Source organism: Aquila chrysaetos, chromosome 1 (assembly GCF_900496995.4).
Source record: "Aquila chrysaetos chrysaetos chromosome 1, bAquChr1.4, whole genome shotgun sequence".
Lineage (NCBI taxonomy): Eukaryota > Metazoa > Chordata > Aves > Accipitriformes > Accipitridae > Aquila > Aquila chrysaetos.
The window spans coordinates 12,926,841-12,943,578 of record NC_044004.1 but is presented as its reverse complement, the minus strand read 5'-3'; the positions used below and the strand labels follow the sequence as shown (position 1 = coordinate 12,943,578).

The window sequence follows — 16,738 nt, the reverse complement described above, 5'->3', positions numbered from 1 at the left end:
TGCTGCATACTCACAATACAGCTTTATCAGCTAATGAATTACGTATTGCTGTCCATAGCAGTCTGGTGAAGAAAGCAGGAATACAATAAAACTGTGTAGAACAGTAATCTTCCTTGGCTGCTGTATTTCAAATATGTGTGTGAGGGGAAGAGGTGAGGAAGAATCTCATCGGTTGTAGGAAATGGCATTCATGGTGCAGGAAACAATCTTTCACTTTTATGCTTGTTTTCCCTTTTCAGTTGTATCCTTAAAACACTGAATTGCTTTTCCATTGTGATGCTGGAGATCAAATACACTGTTTAAAATGGTTGTTGCCCACTTAAGCTCACAAAATCTCTCCTTCATGTAGCTACTTTAGCTAGATTACGGAGTCATTTCACTGTAATTTGATCTTTTAGTTGAAAAAAACCTAATACTTGCTTTTGTTCCTCTAGAAAGTATTTGTACTGATGTTTGCCAGGAATGACTGTTCTTTTGTATACCAGAGGTTTCATTTGAAATTTTGGATAAAAGACCTACGTGGACAGCCCTGCTGTTGTATGAAGTTCTTAGGAATGTTCATTTGAGAAGACAGACATAAAATGATGTTGGAGGGAACACATGTGAGTTAGATGCCAGTGAAACACATATAACTGCTATTTAAAGTTTGAAACTATTTTACTCTTTCAAACTCTGATGCAAACATTAAATTATTTTTTTTTTGCTGTTGGCTTAACTCTCAGTATAGGAGAGGAAACGGGGACAGAAGCATAATTTGAGTTTTAGTTTTTGCATGTAACTGCACAATTCTGACCCAAATCTGCTGAAAATTCATAGACAGTTGTGGTTGAAATCAGCTGGGACTTGGGGCAGGAGAATCTTGCATAGCTATAACATTATGGTAGTGTTTGTGCTTGTGAATGCTGAAGTCCTCAACTGATTTTACATCACCTGAAACAGAGGCTCTCAGAGAAGCCTCAGTTACCATACATCTAGCTGTAGAACAAGAAAGGAAACCCATCAGTCTTCTCTCAGACCTGCAGCAAGACTGGGAGCAAAACAGCATTGCAGTTGGGTTTGCCTTGTTGTCTTTGAGCTCTGCTTGAGAATAAAGTAAAATAAATATGAATAGTTTCAAAGGAAAGACTTCCCCTTGCAATTTCTAATACCAGTACCACTGAGAATCATAGCTATTTAGATGGGTAGCTGGAAAATTTAATAAACCTTTTCACAGAATGCTGGAAGTGTATGTGAGTATGTGTGAGAGAGAGGGAGGAAGCAAAAATTGAAAATGCTGTTTTAAAAGGGAGAGAATGCCAACAAAAGAAGGTAGAGTCATGGTACTATTCTGGAGTTGGTATTTCGTATTTACTAATTGCGAGTATTTCTTTAATTCACAGAAATTTTCATGATGATAGGCTGTGCAATTATAGTAAACATCTAAGCAACCCTAGGAAAAAATGGTTTTCTTCAGTGAATGTATAAAATGGACATCAGCTTGTGCCCTCCATCCCTTCCCAAATAAAACTCCCAAATTGCTTCAGTATGGATAGTGGGTCTTTCTACAGATGTCCTTTTGCTTTATACATCTGACCTTGATGCTGGTTTAGAAATGAACACAAGTCATTCCACGAGGGTCAGTGTGAGGGCAAGAGGGCCAGGTCTGAGCTCAAACTGAAGTCTTGCTGGGCTGCTTCTGCATTCAGCCAGGAGATGTCTCTGGCTTTCTCTAAATCTTCTGGTATTGAGGCAGTGATGGAAGGACGTGGGAGCTGAGGCAGCCTGCAGCCAGCATCAGTTCAGTCACCAAGCCGTCCTGAAGCAGGTGCGTAGGCTCTGATGGTGACTTAGCCCAGGAAGCAAGACTGCCGTAGCTTGTTACACCCTGCAAGACTCAAGCTGGCTTTGCTTGTGACCAGTGGTGGTTCATCCAGCTTATCACGAGTGCAGGTGTGACGCCAGCAATGTGGGAAACTTTTAAGTTAATTAAGTATTGTGCCTGTGCAGTTTAGATGCCTCTATCTATAGTCAGCAGCAGAGCGAGGCTTCCATGATTGAATTTGTTTGTAAATGCACATATTTCTTATTAAGTCCTGCTTCAAATGCCCTTGAGCTTGCTTTTTTTTTCCTTTCTTTCTTTCTTTTTGCTTTTTTTTTTTAAACTATAGTTTAACTTTCTAAGATCTTCCTCATGTTGACGCATTAATTATCTAGTTTAATTTTATGTTATCCCATTGGTGGTAATGGTACTGCTAATTCACCCTTCCAGACTTTAAACATTAAATTTTGCCGCTTTCTGTTTGCTTTCTTTTCTGTTTTGTTTTACACTGAACTATTTGTCATGTTGACTAATGTTGTTTCATTGTATTGTCATCTCTTGGGTAGCTATCTGTTCTCCCTTGTTTTGTACTTAGATTATAAAGTGTAGGGCTGGAATTCATCTTTTTGTTCTGGATTTGCACAACTCTATATGGGCGAAGCACGAGCGTGGAGTTCATATTGGCTACAAGAGTTCACATAACGGATGTTCTATTGTAGTTTGACAGTCCTTTCCCATTAGAAATTGAACAGTGTGACCTGTAAGACCTAGCAAATTGGTGGTAATACCCGAGTGTCCTCCTTTACATGTAAGTATATTATTTATGGCATAATGAAGTGTGATTATTGTCTAAACACTTTCCTATATTGAATACTAATCTGCAGAGAATGAGTGGCAGCCAGGAAAAGCAATGCTGGTGGGAAAAGGCGCTCTATTCTCCCCTTTTTCCTGCATCACAGTGTGAAGGTAAGAAGCTATGGCTGTTTGAACTACCTTGCTGTTGCACCTGTGTTAGAATGAAATGCTCTTTCTTGCGGATTGGAATTGCTGCAGATGAATTGGAAGTACCAAAACCCAGTAAACTTCCACAATAAATTGTCTTTATCTGAGAGAAAACTGGGATGCTTCAGTTACATTCGTAATAGATCTCTAGCATGCTTCTAAATAGTTTTTAAATGAAAGTGCTTTTAAAATAGTCTTAACATTTATGCAAATTTACTTAATTCCAGCAGCTGGAATTAAGTAAATAGAATATTAATCTCTGAAAACACTTTACTGCATTTTTTTAGTATGTTTCAACCTGAATAATACTTACTTAGGTAGCTAATTTTATAAGAATGTGAAAACATGATAATTACCTTTATGGGTTCACATAAATAACACACCAGTTACTCAGTGAACGTGTGGACTTTCTCTCAAGCTGAGAAGGAGAGGGATTTGCCTGTCGGCCACTCCCTTCACAGTGACAATCTGGGAATTTTTCTGTCCTGCACAGAGATTAAGTCCAGTCTTGGTAGGCAGGCTGCTCGCAAGCGGAAGCAGGTGTGCTTCCAGCACTCTCTGTTGCCTCCCAAGAATTCGTAGCATCTGACAGCTGGCCCAAGCCCAGTTTTTCAGTGGACAGGCAAGAATCCAGACACCTTTTTTTTTGCCTGCATACCAATTTACCTTTGCTGGGGAGAAGGCAAGAAGTTAAATAAGAACATCCTGTATACCGAATTGACAGGCTGTCTGATGCTTTCTGTTGGTAGAGGCTCAGTGCAAGAAACTCTTGATCAGAGACCTGGTTCCATAATAAGCCGGAAGTAGATTAGCCAGTAATTATTACTGAACTATTTTTGGAGTGCACCTTAAAGTGCAGCCAACTAAACTCTGTTCTCGGTGCCTAAATGCCCTTACTTTGGTGTTTAGGACAGTTTGGGTTACTTTCAAGAACACCTTAACTTACTTCACTCCCAACTATAGAAGTGTGTTTGCACAGTGAGAGAGAATAGATTGATACCCACAGGACTGTGATTTGCCTCCTGGACTGGTCACAGAACCTCCCATATTAGAAAAATACTCAGTATTTACAAAGTAAAGATATTTAGTGTTGTTTTGTAAAGTTGTGGGGGTTTTTTTGCACGGTGATAATTGCAGAGGTATTGTTGGTCTGATAGCAAATGCAGTGACTCGCACTCTTGAGTACTTATTTTATACAGAGTAGTCCTTGAATATCTGTGAGTGAATTGTGTCATCTTTTTGCTGACATCTGCTGGTGAACCTGCATAACCATGCAAGTGTTTCACCACATTATTTCGTCAGAGGGAGACAGAATATGCAGTATAATATACTAGGAAGTCCAGAGCCTGCTTGATACAGTGGCAGAATTTCTGTGAAGTAGAATAGTTGCAGGATTTCCTCTTTTAGACTAAGTTTAACAAAACCAGAGCTTTATACTCAGAGATAATGCTGTTATTTCACAGATCTTTAGCTGTATCCAGTTTTCTGTATGGCTATTTTTTGTATATGGATATTGATGCATGTGATCCATATATATCTGTATGATATACTTTGATATTATATATGGAAGTTTACTCTGGTAAGTAGAAACCACAGCCATTCACGTCAACTTTTTTTTTTGAGCTTCAGTCAGGATCAAGCTGCTGCTGCAGTATATTTTGTATGGGTATAGAAATAGGAATGATCTAGAACACCATGCAGTATCAGAACTGAAAAATGTACTGAAGCATTTATAATAAAGAAGTAATTCTTGCTCTTTGTACCTTACTATTTTAGATGTTTTCATTAACTAAGTAGCTTTTTTTTATTACTATTATTTGATTATCCAGGTAAGATGTGATGAAGCTTCTGTAAGGTATTATGCTTATCTCTTTAAGGATGTCAGACTATAAAATCCCCCACAAGCACAGAGTTTACATGGCTTAGAGTGTGAATTTCAAGAATACTTCTCTAGATGCTTTCATTTTGGCTAAATGTAAATAACAGTGTTCCTCAATTCTGTTTTTTTCTTCCTTTTTCCTCTGAAACACCCCCACAAACACAATGTAAGAGTGTTATACAAATGCCAAGGGAGAGAATGGTGTAGGAGAATTTGCAGATGTAAAGGAAATACCCAATGATGATGAACATCTTTTAGATTTTAATATGGTAAGTGTGTCATTGGTTTGGGGGAGGAGTTTTTTTATTTTATAAGGGTGTGCTACTACATCTTTCCTTTCATCACAGTTTTCAGTCTGGCCTCAAATGAAATTCCTGCAAAAACCTTCAAAAGCTTTTCTTGCCTTACTTTGGTTTTTAATCTTCTCTGCATCTTGAGCATTCTTGTGAAAATGCCTCCAAGCATTGTACTTTGGGGAGTACAACCCTTTGTACAAACAGTTGAACTTCTAGTAGTTAAGCAAACTCAGTTTCCTTTGGGAACACTTGGCTTTTGCTTGTCATGTGTTAAACATGAGTCTTCTTTTCTTCAACTTCTAGTTTCAGTAAGCATAGAGTGGGCTGATGTGCACTATGAAGGCAGAAAGGACCAGTAATGAAAGGCGTAAACATAATGTATGCTGAATTCTGTCCTGCCTACAAGCAAAAAAAACCCTGGTTTTTTTCTGTAGGAAGAAAATTCTGTGTACATGTGCACTTACTGATACACTTTCAAACTTTATAGTGATGATAGCACTTAAATTTACAGTGTGACATGCTTGCTATAGCTTTACTGATTCAACTGAAAATATATTGGGTTTGCCTGAAATTTAGTCAGATTTGCGTGTGTTTTCTTGACATTTAATACTTACTACCAAATTTTGGAGATAACTTTTACAGTAATTTTCTAACACGACCTGTGGTAATGATGCATTCTAACTGAGTTCACTTTTGATTCTCTTGCTGTTTTGTGCAAAACCTAAAATTAAGGAATAGGAAAAAAATAATAAAAGCCCCACCTTTTTTTCCTGCTGTTCTGCAGTCCTTTCTACATAGTGGACTAAGTCAGGAAAGAGGAGGACTTGCCCTGTAATCGTGACATCTCTCTTGAACAACTACAGAATTATATAACCTCCCAGCCCAGAAAAAAGCAAGCATGTTCTTTATTGTTCCCCATCAACACTGTCAGTTTAAATCCTTAGGTTTCTTCTGTTTATGAAGCAAGATGTGCAGATGATATAAATGCTGAGGCAAAACCAAATGGCTTCAGGAAGAAGATCTACTCCAGTGATAGCTCCAGCTCTGAAGACACAGCTTCAGAAGGTGGAAGTGAATGGGCTGATCCGTGTGAGGAGGAGCTTTTTTCTCGAACTCAACTATAAAAACTGCAGAGTAGAACAGATGATTTAAAAGTAACATGAGATGGAAAACTATCCTTCTTGAGGGTCTGTAGCTCTAAAACAACAACTTGAGTTTCCTCTTCAGTTAATGGATTCAGATGTGTATTTATCTTTCTCTTCTTGCTTATTTTATAGATGAGGACACAGCTGTCCTGTTGAAGATTCCCCCCCCCCCCAAAAAAAAAAAACCTGTTAAATTCTTGGCTATTTGAACTAGACTAGATTGTGTTGTCAAATCAAGAATGGATGTGCATGTGCTTGTCTTAGTAGTACCACTGCTTTTTTGCATCTTAATTGCAGTTATTTTCATTCGTAACTGTAGCCCTACCACTATTACTATCTTCTTAGCATCGCAGTGTCTACAACTACTTCTGCTATTCAGAGACTTCAGCTTTCTGCACATTAGGCTTTGTTCTTTAAGAACTGGGAGATAAATACTTAACACTGTAATCTATCAGTGCCTTTCTGAATGCAGGAGAAAAGCATGAATGACTTGTCCAGTCTTCATTCAGTAAATCTCATAACTTTGAAGTAGGAACAACAGGGTTGTGCTTTAGAGACTTACAGAAACTGTGTTTTCTATCCTATGATTCCCCCCTCCCGCAAACCAACACTGAGGATACCATGGTTTGTATTTTTGCTAACTGGAGAAGCCAAGGATTTTTTGTAGGTATGGAGGCAATGTGGGGTTTTTTTTCCTTTTCTTTTTTTTCTTTTTTCTTTTTTTTTTTTTTTTTTTTTTTTGTCCTTTTTAGCAACTTGCCAATGTGGGGCAGAAGTTTAAAAAGTAACACCAAAAATAATAAACCACTGGGGTGATGTGTGGATTGTTGTGAATTTTGTAACGAGTAATGAGAATGTTGTCTTGTTGCAGATGATGGCATTCATGTAACCTGCAAAAGCATCCTGTACTGAACTTGAGCCTGAATGACTGAAACTATCTAAAATGCTCAGAGTGTTCAATGTTTTAAATGCAAAGGGTCAGTGCTTCACTTGAAAGAAATCCTGTGGCTGCTGCAGTTAGCTGCTGTTGTGGCTGTAATTTAGTAAATCTCGTAGTTCATTTTGTGTTTCTGAGAGAATGTGTGGGGCAAGTTCTGTGTGTGGTGGGTGGGGGTAGGGAAAGTGGTGACTTACAACATACATGTGTGAGTGCAGTCGTGATTGTTGCTTTATGTGACTTGCTTTTAAATTTTATTTTGTTAACTTAGAAAGTCAATACATTGTCAAGTCGCATCTGTACAAGACTATCAACTCCTTGTGCTTTTAACACATTATGCAAAATGTATAAGCCAGGAGGAGCAATATTTGCAAAACTAAACATTCTAAGTTTTCACCAACTCATAGTTTAAAAAACAACAACAACTAACTAGTCTATACAATAGCAGCATGTCTATAACATCAGGAAGTGCAGAAAGTCCAATACTGACTTGAAAAGCTTAACCATTAATTTTGACAGGCAATAAACCTCATGAGAACTATAGCTGTCTGAAATGTGAGCTGAACTGCCTTTGAAATATGTTCTGTGCTAGAAAGGTTTTCTGAGTAACTGGGTTTTGTTGCCTTTATTCAATTGATAATGTAAGAATTTAAATACATGGTTGGAAAACCATGCCATTCTTTGTGCAACGCTTTTGTTGAGATCCTTACTTAAAATGGGATTGGTCTGTCCTTACCCAGGGACTTTCTTTTGGTCCTCCTCTTAGACTATGTTTTGGGGTTTGTATTCATACAACAACTCTTTTGACACTTTACAGTTTCTTTTCTTAATTTATTTGCAGACTTTGGATAGATTTTTTTATATATATTTTACTTTCTTCTGGAGCTTCCTTGAGAGGTTGTTTAGCACCTGCACTGAGAACTAGTTAACTGTAACATGAAAGTAAAAAAGAACTTCACACAAATTCTTGAAATCACTACAGTGAAGAATGGAATAGAACTTCATTTGAGAACAAGAAATGACCAAATGGACATATTTCAAACACAAACTTCAGCTCAGTTAATTTTGGCTAGAGCTGCTTCTTTGGTAAGAAAGGGCTCAAAAATAACAAAGGTGTTGCTTATAGTTACATTGTGGCATGTAATAATTCCAGCACCTTTGGGGAAAATAAAATCGTATATTGAGCTTGGGCAATAACGAATTGTCTTTACTTGTTTTCATAGTTTAATGGCTAAAGCTCTAAAGCTTTCAATGAGAGTTGAAGTGTGGTTTTTAGTTTTTCTGTATGGATAGAAACACACACAACAACAACAACAACAAAAGCATTAAAGGTTGGCATACGCTGAACCGCACTGTGGTATGAAGCGCATTGCATATCCATAGCACTGAAGTATCAGTTTTCCATTCCTGGGCTGAAATTTGTTTCTACTTTTTGCTTCAAGTGGTTGTATTGTTCTGATTTCACGTACACCAGAGTAACTGATTTTGTTTTCTTGTGGAGTTACTTAACACCGAATAAAAATATAAAAGGACAATTGGATGGCGTGTGCGTGTGTGTGTTCATTTTCTCTGGCTAACTTATATAACTTAGCTACAACACAGCAGTTAAGCATTAAAGATTCTGGAGAGATAGCATGAGGTATCTAATTTGGGAGTGCTTTTCATTGCTGTAATTTTTTAATCTATTTTTTCTTCTTTTTCATTACGAGGCAGGAAAATGAAATACACTGCATATATTCTTAAAATAAAAAAGACAAGCAAACAAAATAAGCTTAGTGCCCACTTTAATTATTTCTGTAGAAAATATCATAATCTCATTACAAAAATTAATTTGTAATTACAACTTCACATTTAGAGAACATGAGACCTCTTTCAAAAAAAAAATAAATAAAACCCAAGCAAACCCAGACCCTCTCTCAGAAAACAGTTAAAGAACTTTTATATAGTACAGGATCTAAAATAGCAGGCTTTTATTTCTGCTTTCAACTTGTGTTCAGCCATCAAATGGCCAGTATCTCACTTCTACATTTAGAAAAACTGCATCTGTGACAAGAAAATGCATATTCCTAACTCCATGGCCGGACCCCTTTATAAAAAGGAAAAAAAGACCCAGTTTTCAACAGCTCACATTCAGCTTGGTGGAGACATGCGCGTAGTGTTGCTGCAAGTTTACAGCCATAGTGAGTTGGGATTCCGTGCAGAATGATTCCGACTGTCCTGAATTAGAAGTGCAATGAAGATAACACATAAATACACACTTGGGAAATAATGGAAAGTAGTTGCTGTCTAAGGTCCTTGGGTGAATACTTTTGTTCATTAGTATCTAGCATGCTTTAAACTTGGTAGTTAAAACTTTCAAAGGCATAAATTATTTTTAATTTTCTTAAATACAGCAGAAGTATATTTTCATTGTGTTTATGCCTGATGTTTGATAAAAGAATTAAGCAGCCAGGCCTTTCAATTACTGTATTTCAATTAATATTAACTCCACATATCCTAAAGAATTAGTTTCCCATGTAAACGATGCTTCTATCATGCAAAACCCACTGTATAGTCCTAGGTAGCAATTGCATCTGCCAGTGGTAGGGCAGGCTTTAAATGCGTGTCCGACTATGGCTTCATGGGAGTGCTGTCCGCAGTGAAAATCCACGGAAAGGTGCTGCAGCTCCTGGAGAGCCGGTCTTCCCTTGACACTAACTCATTCTTTTCCTGCCAGCACCAGCATACTTAAGTATTATCCCCAATGAATTTGTCATCTACCTTTCACATACAGCATCTCACATAATTTTATTTTTTGACCTATGAAACTAGTAGCAACAAGACTCCAGAGGTTTGGGACAAATGAGACTGATACATTTTAGCTTTCTACAGTAAGATTCCTTTTCCCTTCTTCAAGCTGCTTTTCAAATGTATTACAACATACAAGTGCTTATAAATTTAATGAGCTACCTCTATGCTCTGATGTGATGATAATGGGATTAAAAGGAAAAACAAAGCTCACAGAGCTGGCAGTGGGTCAGCATGCCGCCGAGAACAAGTGACTGGGTGGCAAAACATTGGTTTCCCTGCCCTGCTTCATCGTTGCGTATAGCTTCACCTATAGAGAAAGCACTGAGGACAGAGATGGAGATGAGAGACTTGCAAGTACGCTGCCTTCTCCTACCTGACAGCCTTCCTGCAGGGAAGTGCTTCTGGAAGAACTGTGTCTGTTACTGTAATGTATTTGCAACTGTAGAACCCAGTTAATCGACAACACGAGGAGGTGCAAAAGCAGTAGTCGGTCTCTGTTTCCCTCTCAGTACAATGCAGGGTCATTTTTATTAACAGCAGTAACAGCTATATAACATTGCTACAACTGCTTTTCACATAAAGATTTTAGAAATTGTTAATGAAGAAGGCTTGACTGCCCATCATTTCTGCGTAGACCTTGTTTTCCTCACTACAAGGAAGCAGAGGCACAGTGAGATGTAGCGCAATTCTCCTTATATTACAGAACTGAGCAGTCTCAAATTCTTGAATTTCTTTTAAAGTCAGTCTAAACAATCAAGCCTGTTAAAAAGAATAGATGAGTATATTTTCATATTTGTTTCAGTGCTTTTCTTGTTTGTAGCCATGGAAATGCCCGAGCAAAGGGCACTACAGTACAGTAGCAGTACTGAAAGCAAATACATAAGCACTAGAACAGACTGCCTAAAAAAGGGATGCTACTTCTACCATTGGAGATTTTTAGGAACAGATTAGACAAATGTGTCAGAAATTAGGTATGTAAGTATGTAGGTATACACACATCCTGCCTGGGAAAAATAAGGAACTAAGTGATCTCCAGATTTCTCTGAATCCTGTTTTCCATATAGAACAGCTTATATCCAGAAGGGCTATTAAATTGATACAGAGTTTACAGAGAAAAAAGAACCATTAGATTGCCTATGGGACATTAAAACTTGTGCAGTTTTTCCTTTATTGATCCCCAGCTTCTATTTGAAAAAATTACTTGTTTGTGGTTTAAGCCCATCGTCCAAAGAGTAATTTGCCTCATTAATCCCTACCTGCTCTAGTAGGCCACCCTGATCCCTTCCAGATATAGGACAGAAATTGCTATTGAATTTTTCTTTTTTGCACAGTTACTTTATTCATGTAATAATGAATGTTAGGGAGTGTTATCCTTTTTGTTCCTAATACCCTTTTGGTAGGATTTTTCCCTTTTTTTTTTTTACATTTCATAACTTCTAATTTTTCTATTGATGTTTGGCTTTTAATTGTCTTCACTTTGCGATGGGGTTTTAGCCCATAGTCTTCTGACTCTGGAACCCTCATCTATTTGACAACGAAGTCTTCTTCATGCTTTTAAAATATTTTTCCTCCATTTTTCCTATAATTTTATTCAATACAAAAACATTAAATTCTTTGAAGCACTGCAGATCCATAGAGAAATAATAATGGGTCTGTTATCTGCCCAAATTGAATGTTACTTGGTTTCATTCATTATTATTAGTTCCAGACAACAACTAATTTTTAGTCCAGTATTTTTTTTTCCTAGTGAGTTCCAACAAAAAGTTACCACATGTTGGGTGCAATGCCTGTTGTGTTACAGAATTAATATATTTGCTTTTGAAAATGTAATTTAAATTGTGCTTGCTTAAGAGAATAAATCTGCTATAGCATCCCAACTTTTCATTATGCAGCTGTGCATAATAAAAACCTTGTTTCCTTCTCTGGTATGATTTAGTGATGAGTGAAGATCCATAACAGAAGTACCATGGAGGCTTTGTTAGCAATTATTTATGGGCAGTTAAGATTCTGCAATTCTGAGATACAAGTAGCAATATTTTTAGTTTGTATAGTCTTACTCCTTCACACCTTATTACTCATTTTGTCTTTCCTAAACAGCTTGTAGATGGCGATAGAAACAACCCAGTCACACGCGTCATGTTTCAGTAATATCAATTCAAACGTGCTGGAAAGTCTCACAACTATCTTCCCTGCTCTTCATTTTCTTGCTGTCTCATGGAGGGGAACTTTAAATCATGTAAGTCTATTCTTACCCAGTGGTAACAGAAGGGTTAACAGTAATGGTAGTTATAGACCTGGCCTCATTCCTCATCCTTTATCAAGCTTAAGTTCCTATAGGAGGAGGCAGCCTTCTGGGAGAGCGAAATGGCACATTCTCCAGCTATTCTTGATTCATCCCAAACCTATTAAAATGGTTTGGTGCACAGATGTTCCCACTGCTAGTAGGAATGCCTGGGCAGATGGTGGCTGTGCTGGGAATGGACTGCTATCAAACCCAGATGTGCAAAAGATAGACAGATATTAGTTTTGTGTGAACAAAATTAATTTGTGATTGATTTGAAGTAGAAGAGCATAGTATTCTTCATTTGTCAAAAACATCACCATTCGCTTGTGAGGTATCGATATTTTTGATCAAGTCATCCTGCTCATTGCTACAAGTCAGTAGAAACTTGAATTTATTCATTGTTCTCTTTTCCTGTACCATAAAACATGCATTAGTTACTTTACCATACATACAAGTAATTCTGTAAAGCAAGGAGGAAAAAGATCAATGTCTCATCTCCATTCTAACACTTACCTTCAAGGGAGAATTTTTCTGACTCTTACCCTGATGGACGGTAACAGAGATTATCCATCACTTGCTACACTTAGTATGCTTGCACTCTTGCTTGCGCAAGCTAAAACTACCTTAAATGACAGTAATGGGAAATGAAAGCAGGAGCTCTTGGTCAGCTAGTATTCAAAGATGTGCAACTGTTGTACCTTCACAATATGCAAATCCTTGGTTAACTAGAGGAAAAAAAAATATTGAAATGCCTCCTAGTTTTATGATGGAGAATTACTGACCTCAAGATGGATAGGGAGCTGCACAGCTGATTCAAATGAAGCTGTTTGGCTGTCTCTGCTTGCATCATACTTGGCTTCTGATGAATGAAAATTCAGTCTAGATGTTCCCATCTAGTTCTTAAAAAAACCTAAAAGTTGTATCAATTGCAAAATTGCTGAAGCTTCAAAACAGAACTGAAAGCCTAAGCAGAGAATGATTTCTCACGTCTACAGGGATAAGAAGCAGGAAGGAAGCTTGCATTTCTGTTTCTTAACTCTACCTTGTTCTAAAAGAACAAAGGAAGGACTATTACTTTGCATACTTTTTTCATGTGTAGTGTATTTCGAGAAATCAGTGAGGCACAACACAGCACAAACTCTTCATGCTTTCTTGCAGAGTAACCGTAAAACGGGTATCAAATTCTGCTGGCATGACTATGAGTTTGTATGACAAGAGCTTTTGAAGTGAATGTTTTTAAAAAATTAAATTCTCTAGCATTAATCTGTTATTAGACCACATAGATGTTTTTTTGCCCACTAGGTGAACATCAGTTGCCAATTTGAAGCTGCTCTATGTAGTGCTTCATTTCTACATACCAGCCACGGGAAGACTCTCTTGAACAAAACATCAGGATTTTGTCCCAAGAATTTTTACAAAATTAAGTATTTTACAGGTTTACCTGACTCTCGATGGCAGGGGACTGATGGTCCAGAGGACCACGCTGAGTAAGTGCCACAACTAACTTCTTACCACACTTTTGAGGATTTACTTACAACCCATCTGTTAAACCAGGAAGACTTGATTTCTCAGTGTCCCCTTCTGGATGAACTTTAAATTTTGCCCAGCTGAAAAACAAAGGCATTAAAGGTCCCCTTTGCACTTAGTTATGCATTTATCCTTCCTGTATGTGGTAGTACCTGTTCTGTTTCCTTTCAATAATTAGGACATGTCATGCTTTCATGAGAGCTAATGGTGTGATGCTGTATTTAGTCACATCATGTCAGCCCTTTGGCTTTTACCAATACAGAGGAATAGTAATACACAATACTTGCAGACAGAAACATTATCTTGGATGGAGGTGGCTTTAACAGAATTGATGTTAACTGCTAATGCAAAAACTCAGCTTTTGCTAATAGCTTACACCAACCAGGAATGCTCTTTACCCTTTTCCATGAGTTATACAGTCATTCACATGCAATAACGAGTGGGTTCTTTTAATATTGACTAGGCTGTGATTTTCTGTAAACATTTGTGGCTGACCCTGGTATTTTTATGCTGCCTAGCACATTGGGACCTTGGTTGTTCTGTGTTTCTTCAGTGCAAAGAACAGTAAGAATTTTGTTGTGAGTGGGTAACAAAAAACCTACCAGCTGAAGAGTCATCTGTGGGTTGGAAATGGAAAATATCCACTAAAACAAATCACTTACTTACTTAGAATGGGATCTCAAAGGTATTATGATTGTTAGGTAAAATTCTATCCTTAAATAAGTGCTGACTCAAAAAGTGTTTAAGCGCCTAACTCGTGTGATTTGAAACTTTCAGCTGTACTCTACGCTCTGCTACTGCTGAAAGACTTCCTGCAGCATATTTTTGTAATAGTTTCTTCAGCCTAAATAATATTACGAAGATGGGAGTATCATTATTTCCTTTGGACACACTCTGCAGACTTAGAGAATCCATGACCGTGTATTTCCATTCTGTTATTTACCGTAGGAACCCAACAACTTTGACCCAAGTTTGATAATACCACGATGACAATACATTCTTCTGCTCACTCCAGCGGAAGAACTGATTCCCACTCTCAAAACCAGAAGGCAAATGTTCATACTGAAAAAGGAATTAGTGACAGCATATGCTCCAAAATAGTATGTCTCTTGCATATAAACAAGTTCATAGTGCTTCAAAGCCATTTTGCTTTTATTTACTTTAACAGTAATATGCAAGCTGTCTTGCAGAGGTAGCAGTGATTTTCAAAGAAAGGTAAGGAGAAACTGGTGCCAATCTTAATTGTTTTACGGTGATACCCATCTGAGAAATCCAGCAAAATAAGTGCTGATATTTATCAGTCTCTGACCCAGTCACAGAAAATGTCTGCAGAGGTGCAATTTTTGGTTGATGGTAAGTGTTCAGTGCCTAGTTCTCATCTTGGTAATGACCTAATTCTCATCTTGACAGCATGGAACTGGTGTCAGTGGGGTCATGGTGCCAAGTACTTCTGTACAAGTTTACCTCAGCCTCTCACGGTCTATTCAGGTGTAACTTGCCTGTATCAAAGCTTGAATAATTGTGGCTTTGCTCTTCTTGATATTGAGCTAATTACATTAACACAAGTTCAGATATTTCTGCATTTGCTGCACTCAACATTTCCAGCTTCAGGGTAGACATAAGAGATGTGAGGTGATGAGAGGCAGGTACTTACATCCTCAGTTAAGATGAGGGACAACTTTATCTTACTACCACTCCAGAGACATGATCACCAAGTCTAGGTGCAACGCGCATATGACCTTTGCAGAAAAAAGCAGTAACGAGTTTCAAAGATGATAAGGAAGCATGAGAGCTCTGCTCCTGTAAGGTACTGACTGCTCGTAACTCCTTTGATTTCAGCGTGGGGGTGGAGAGAAGGGTTGTGCACGATAGGTTCACTATGCAAACGCCAGAAGATGGAAGATAAAGAGAATGGAAAGATTAATCAAACATGCTCGAATAGCAATCACCACCCTAGAGCCTCCACTTTTGGCACTACAGGTCAGTTCCACAGAGCTATGGATACACCTTCACTTGATGCCCCAGACCTTCCACAGTCCAAACTTTCCAAACCCACCAAATTCTGTTTTCCTCGTAAACGCAGCCAGGAACAGAAGGGGAGCCCCGCCGCAGACCTGCTTCCCCCGGGAGCCGCCACCTCGCAGGCCCGGCCGCCCCGGCGCGACCCGGCCCGGCCCGGCCCCCAGAGCTACGACTGTCAGTAACGCAGGACGGGCTGCAGCCGCCCCGTAGCGACAGAGCGGCTGCCCTCCTCTGAACGCCCGCCCTCAGTTAAAGCCCATCGCTCTCCAGCCCGCTCCGCTCCCCGGGACCACCCCACCGCGCCTGGGCCGGGCGCGCACCCCCCGCTGCCCCCCACCTCGGCCGCGCTGAGGCGATTCAAAATGGCGGCCGGCGCGCAGCCCCGGCGGCCGCCTCCCCGCCCGCCCCCCACCGCGCAGGCGTTTCCTTCCCCGGCGGGCGGCGCTTCTCACCGCCGCGCTGGGGAGGGGGAGCGGCGGCGGCGGCGGGGCGGGAGGAGGCCGAGCCGCGGGGACCGGGGCGTCCCGGGAGGAGCCCTGCACCTGTCCCGCCGGCAGAGCCCGCCGCTGCGCCCGCAGCCAGGTGTGCGCCGCGCCGCGTCCGCCGCGGGGGCGGGCGCCATGGGAGGCCCTGCGCCTGGCGGAGACGGCGCTCGGCGGGCGGGGGCTGCTCCGCCTCACCTCCGCTGAACCCGCCGCTCCTCCGCGGGCACCGGAGAGCGAGATGGACCGCCCGCCGCAGCCGCCAGCCGCCTCCTAGTCCCGCAGCAGCAGCAGCAGCGGGGCGGGTTGGGCATGGCCCAGCGCGCGGAGAGCGACGGAGGGCAGCGCTACCCCGGTGAGGCGTCAAAGTTTCTGCGTGGTTCTTCCTCCTCGGGCGGCAGTCCCGGCCGGGCGGCGGCTTGCGCTCCTGCCGGGGCTCGGCCCCCGCTTGGGGCCGGGGCGGTGTGTGTGTATGTGTGGGGGGGTGTTTGCTGGCACCTGTTGGGGTGAGGGGCAGAGCCCGGGGCGGGCGGGCAGGCGGGAGCGGCCCCCCACCCCACCGCACCGCACCGCGGC

General features: G+C 40.3%; 2 protein-coding genes and 1 long non-coding RNA gene across 8 annotated transcripts in view; 2 read left to right on the top strand and 1 right to left on the bottom strand.

The window, feature by feature from the left end:
• Nucleotides 1–8,597, top strand: part of KIAA0232 (KIAA0232 ortholog) — a 73,135-nt gene extending 64,538 nt beyond the window's left edge. For 3 of the 4 annotated variants that reach the window (XM_030028185.2, XM_030028273.2, XM_030028441.1), the window contains exons 7-9: nucleotides 2,683–2,764; nucleotides 4,851–4,948; nucleotides 5,920–8,597. In XM_030028185.2, the coding sequence (XP_029884045.1) occupies nucleotides 2,683–2,764; nucleotides 4,851–4,948; nucleotides 5,920–6,099 (360 nt within the window). In that variant the 3' untranslated portion in view covers nucleotides 6,100–8,597. The remainder of the gene's footprint in view (nucleotides 1–2,682; nucleotides 2,765–4,850; nucleotides 4,949–5,919) is intronic. The other variant, XM_030028358.2, reaches the window with a different exon arrangement.
• Nucleotides 8,598–8,824: 227 nt separating this feature from the next.
• On the bottom strand, nucleotides 8,825–16,011 carry LOC115339071. The gene is made up of 2 exons (XR_005933159.1): nucleotides 12,914–16,011; nucleotides 8,825–12,542 (listed from the first exon to the last, which is right to left on the bottom strand). It is a non-coding gene; the product is annotated as an uncharacterized LOC115339071 (long non-coding RNA).
• A 155-nt stretch (nucleotides 16,012–16,166) lies between these two features.
• TBC1D14 (TBC1 domain family member 14) overlaps nucleotides 16,167–16,738 on the top strand; it is a 75,873-nt gene continuing 75,301 nt past the window's right edge. For all 3 annotated transcript variants that reach the window (XM_030008366.1, XM_041124376.1, XM_041124372.1), the window contains exon 1: nucleotides 16,167–16,517. In XM_030008366.1, the coding sequence (XP_029864226.1) occupies nucleotides 16,475–16,517 (43 nt within the window). In that variant the 5' untranslated portion in view covers nucleotides 16,167–16,474. The remainder of the gene's footprint in view (nucleotides 16,518–16,738) is intronic.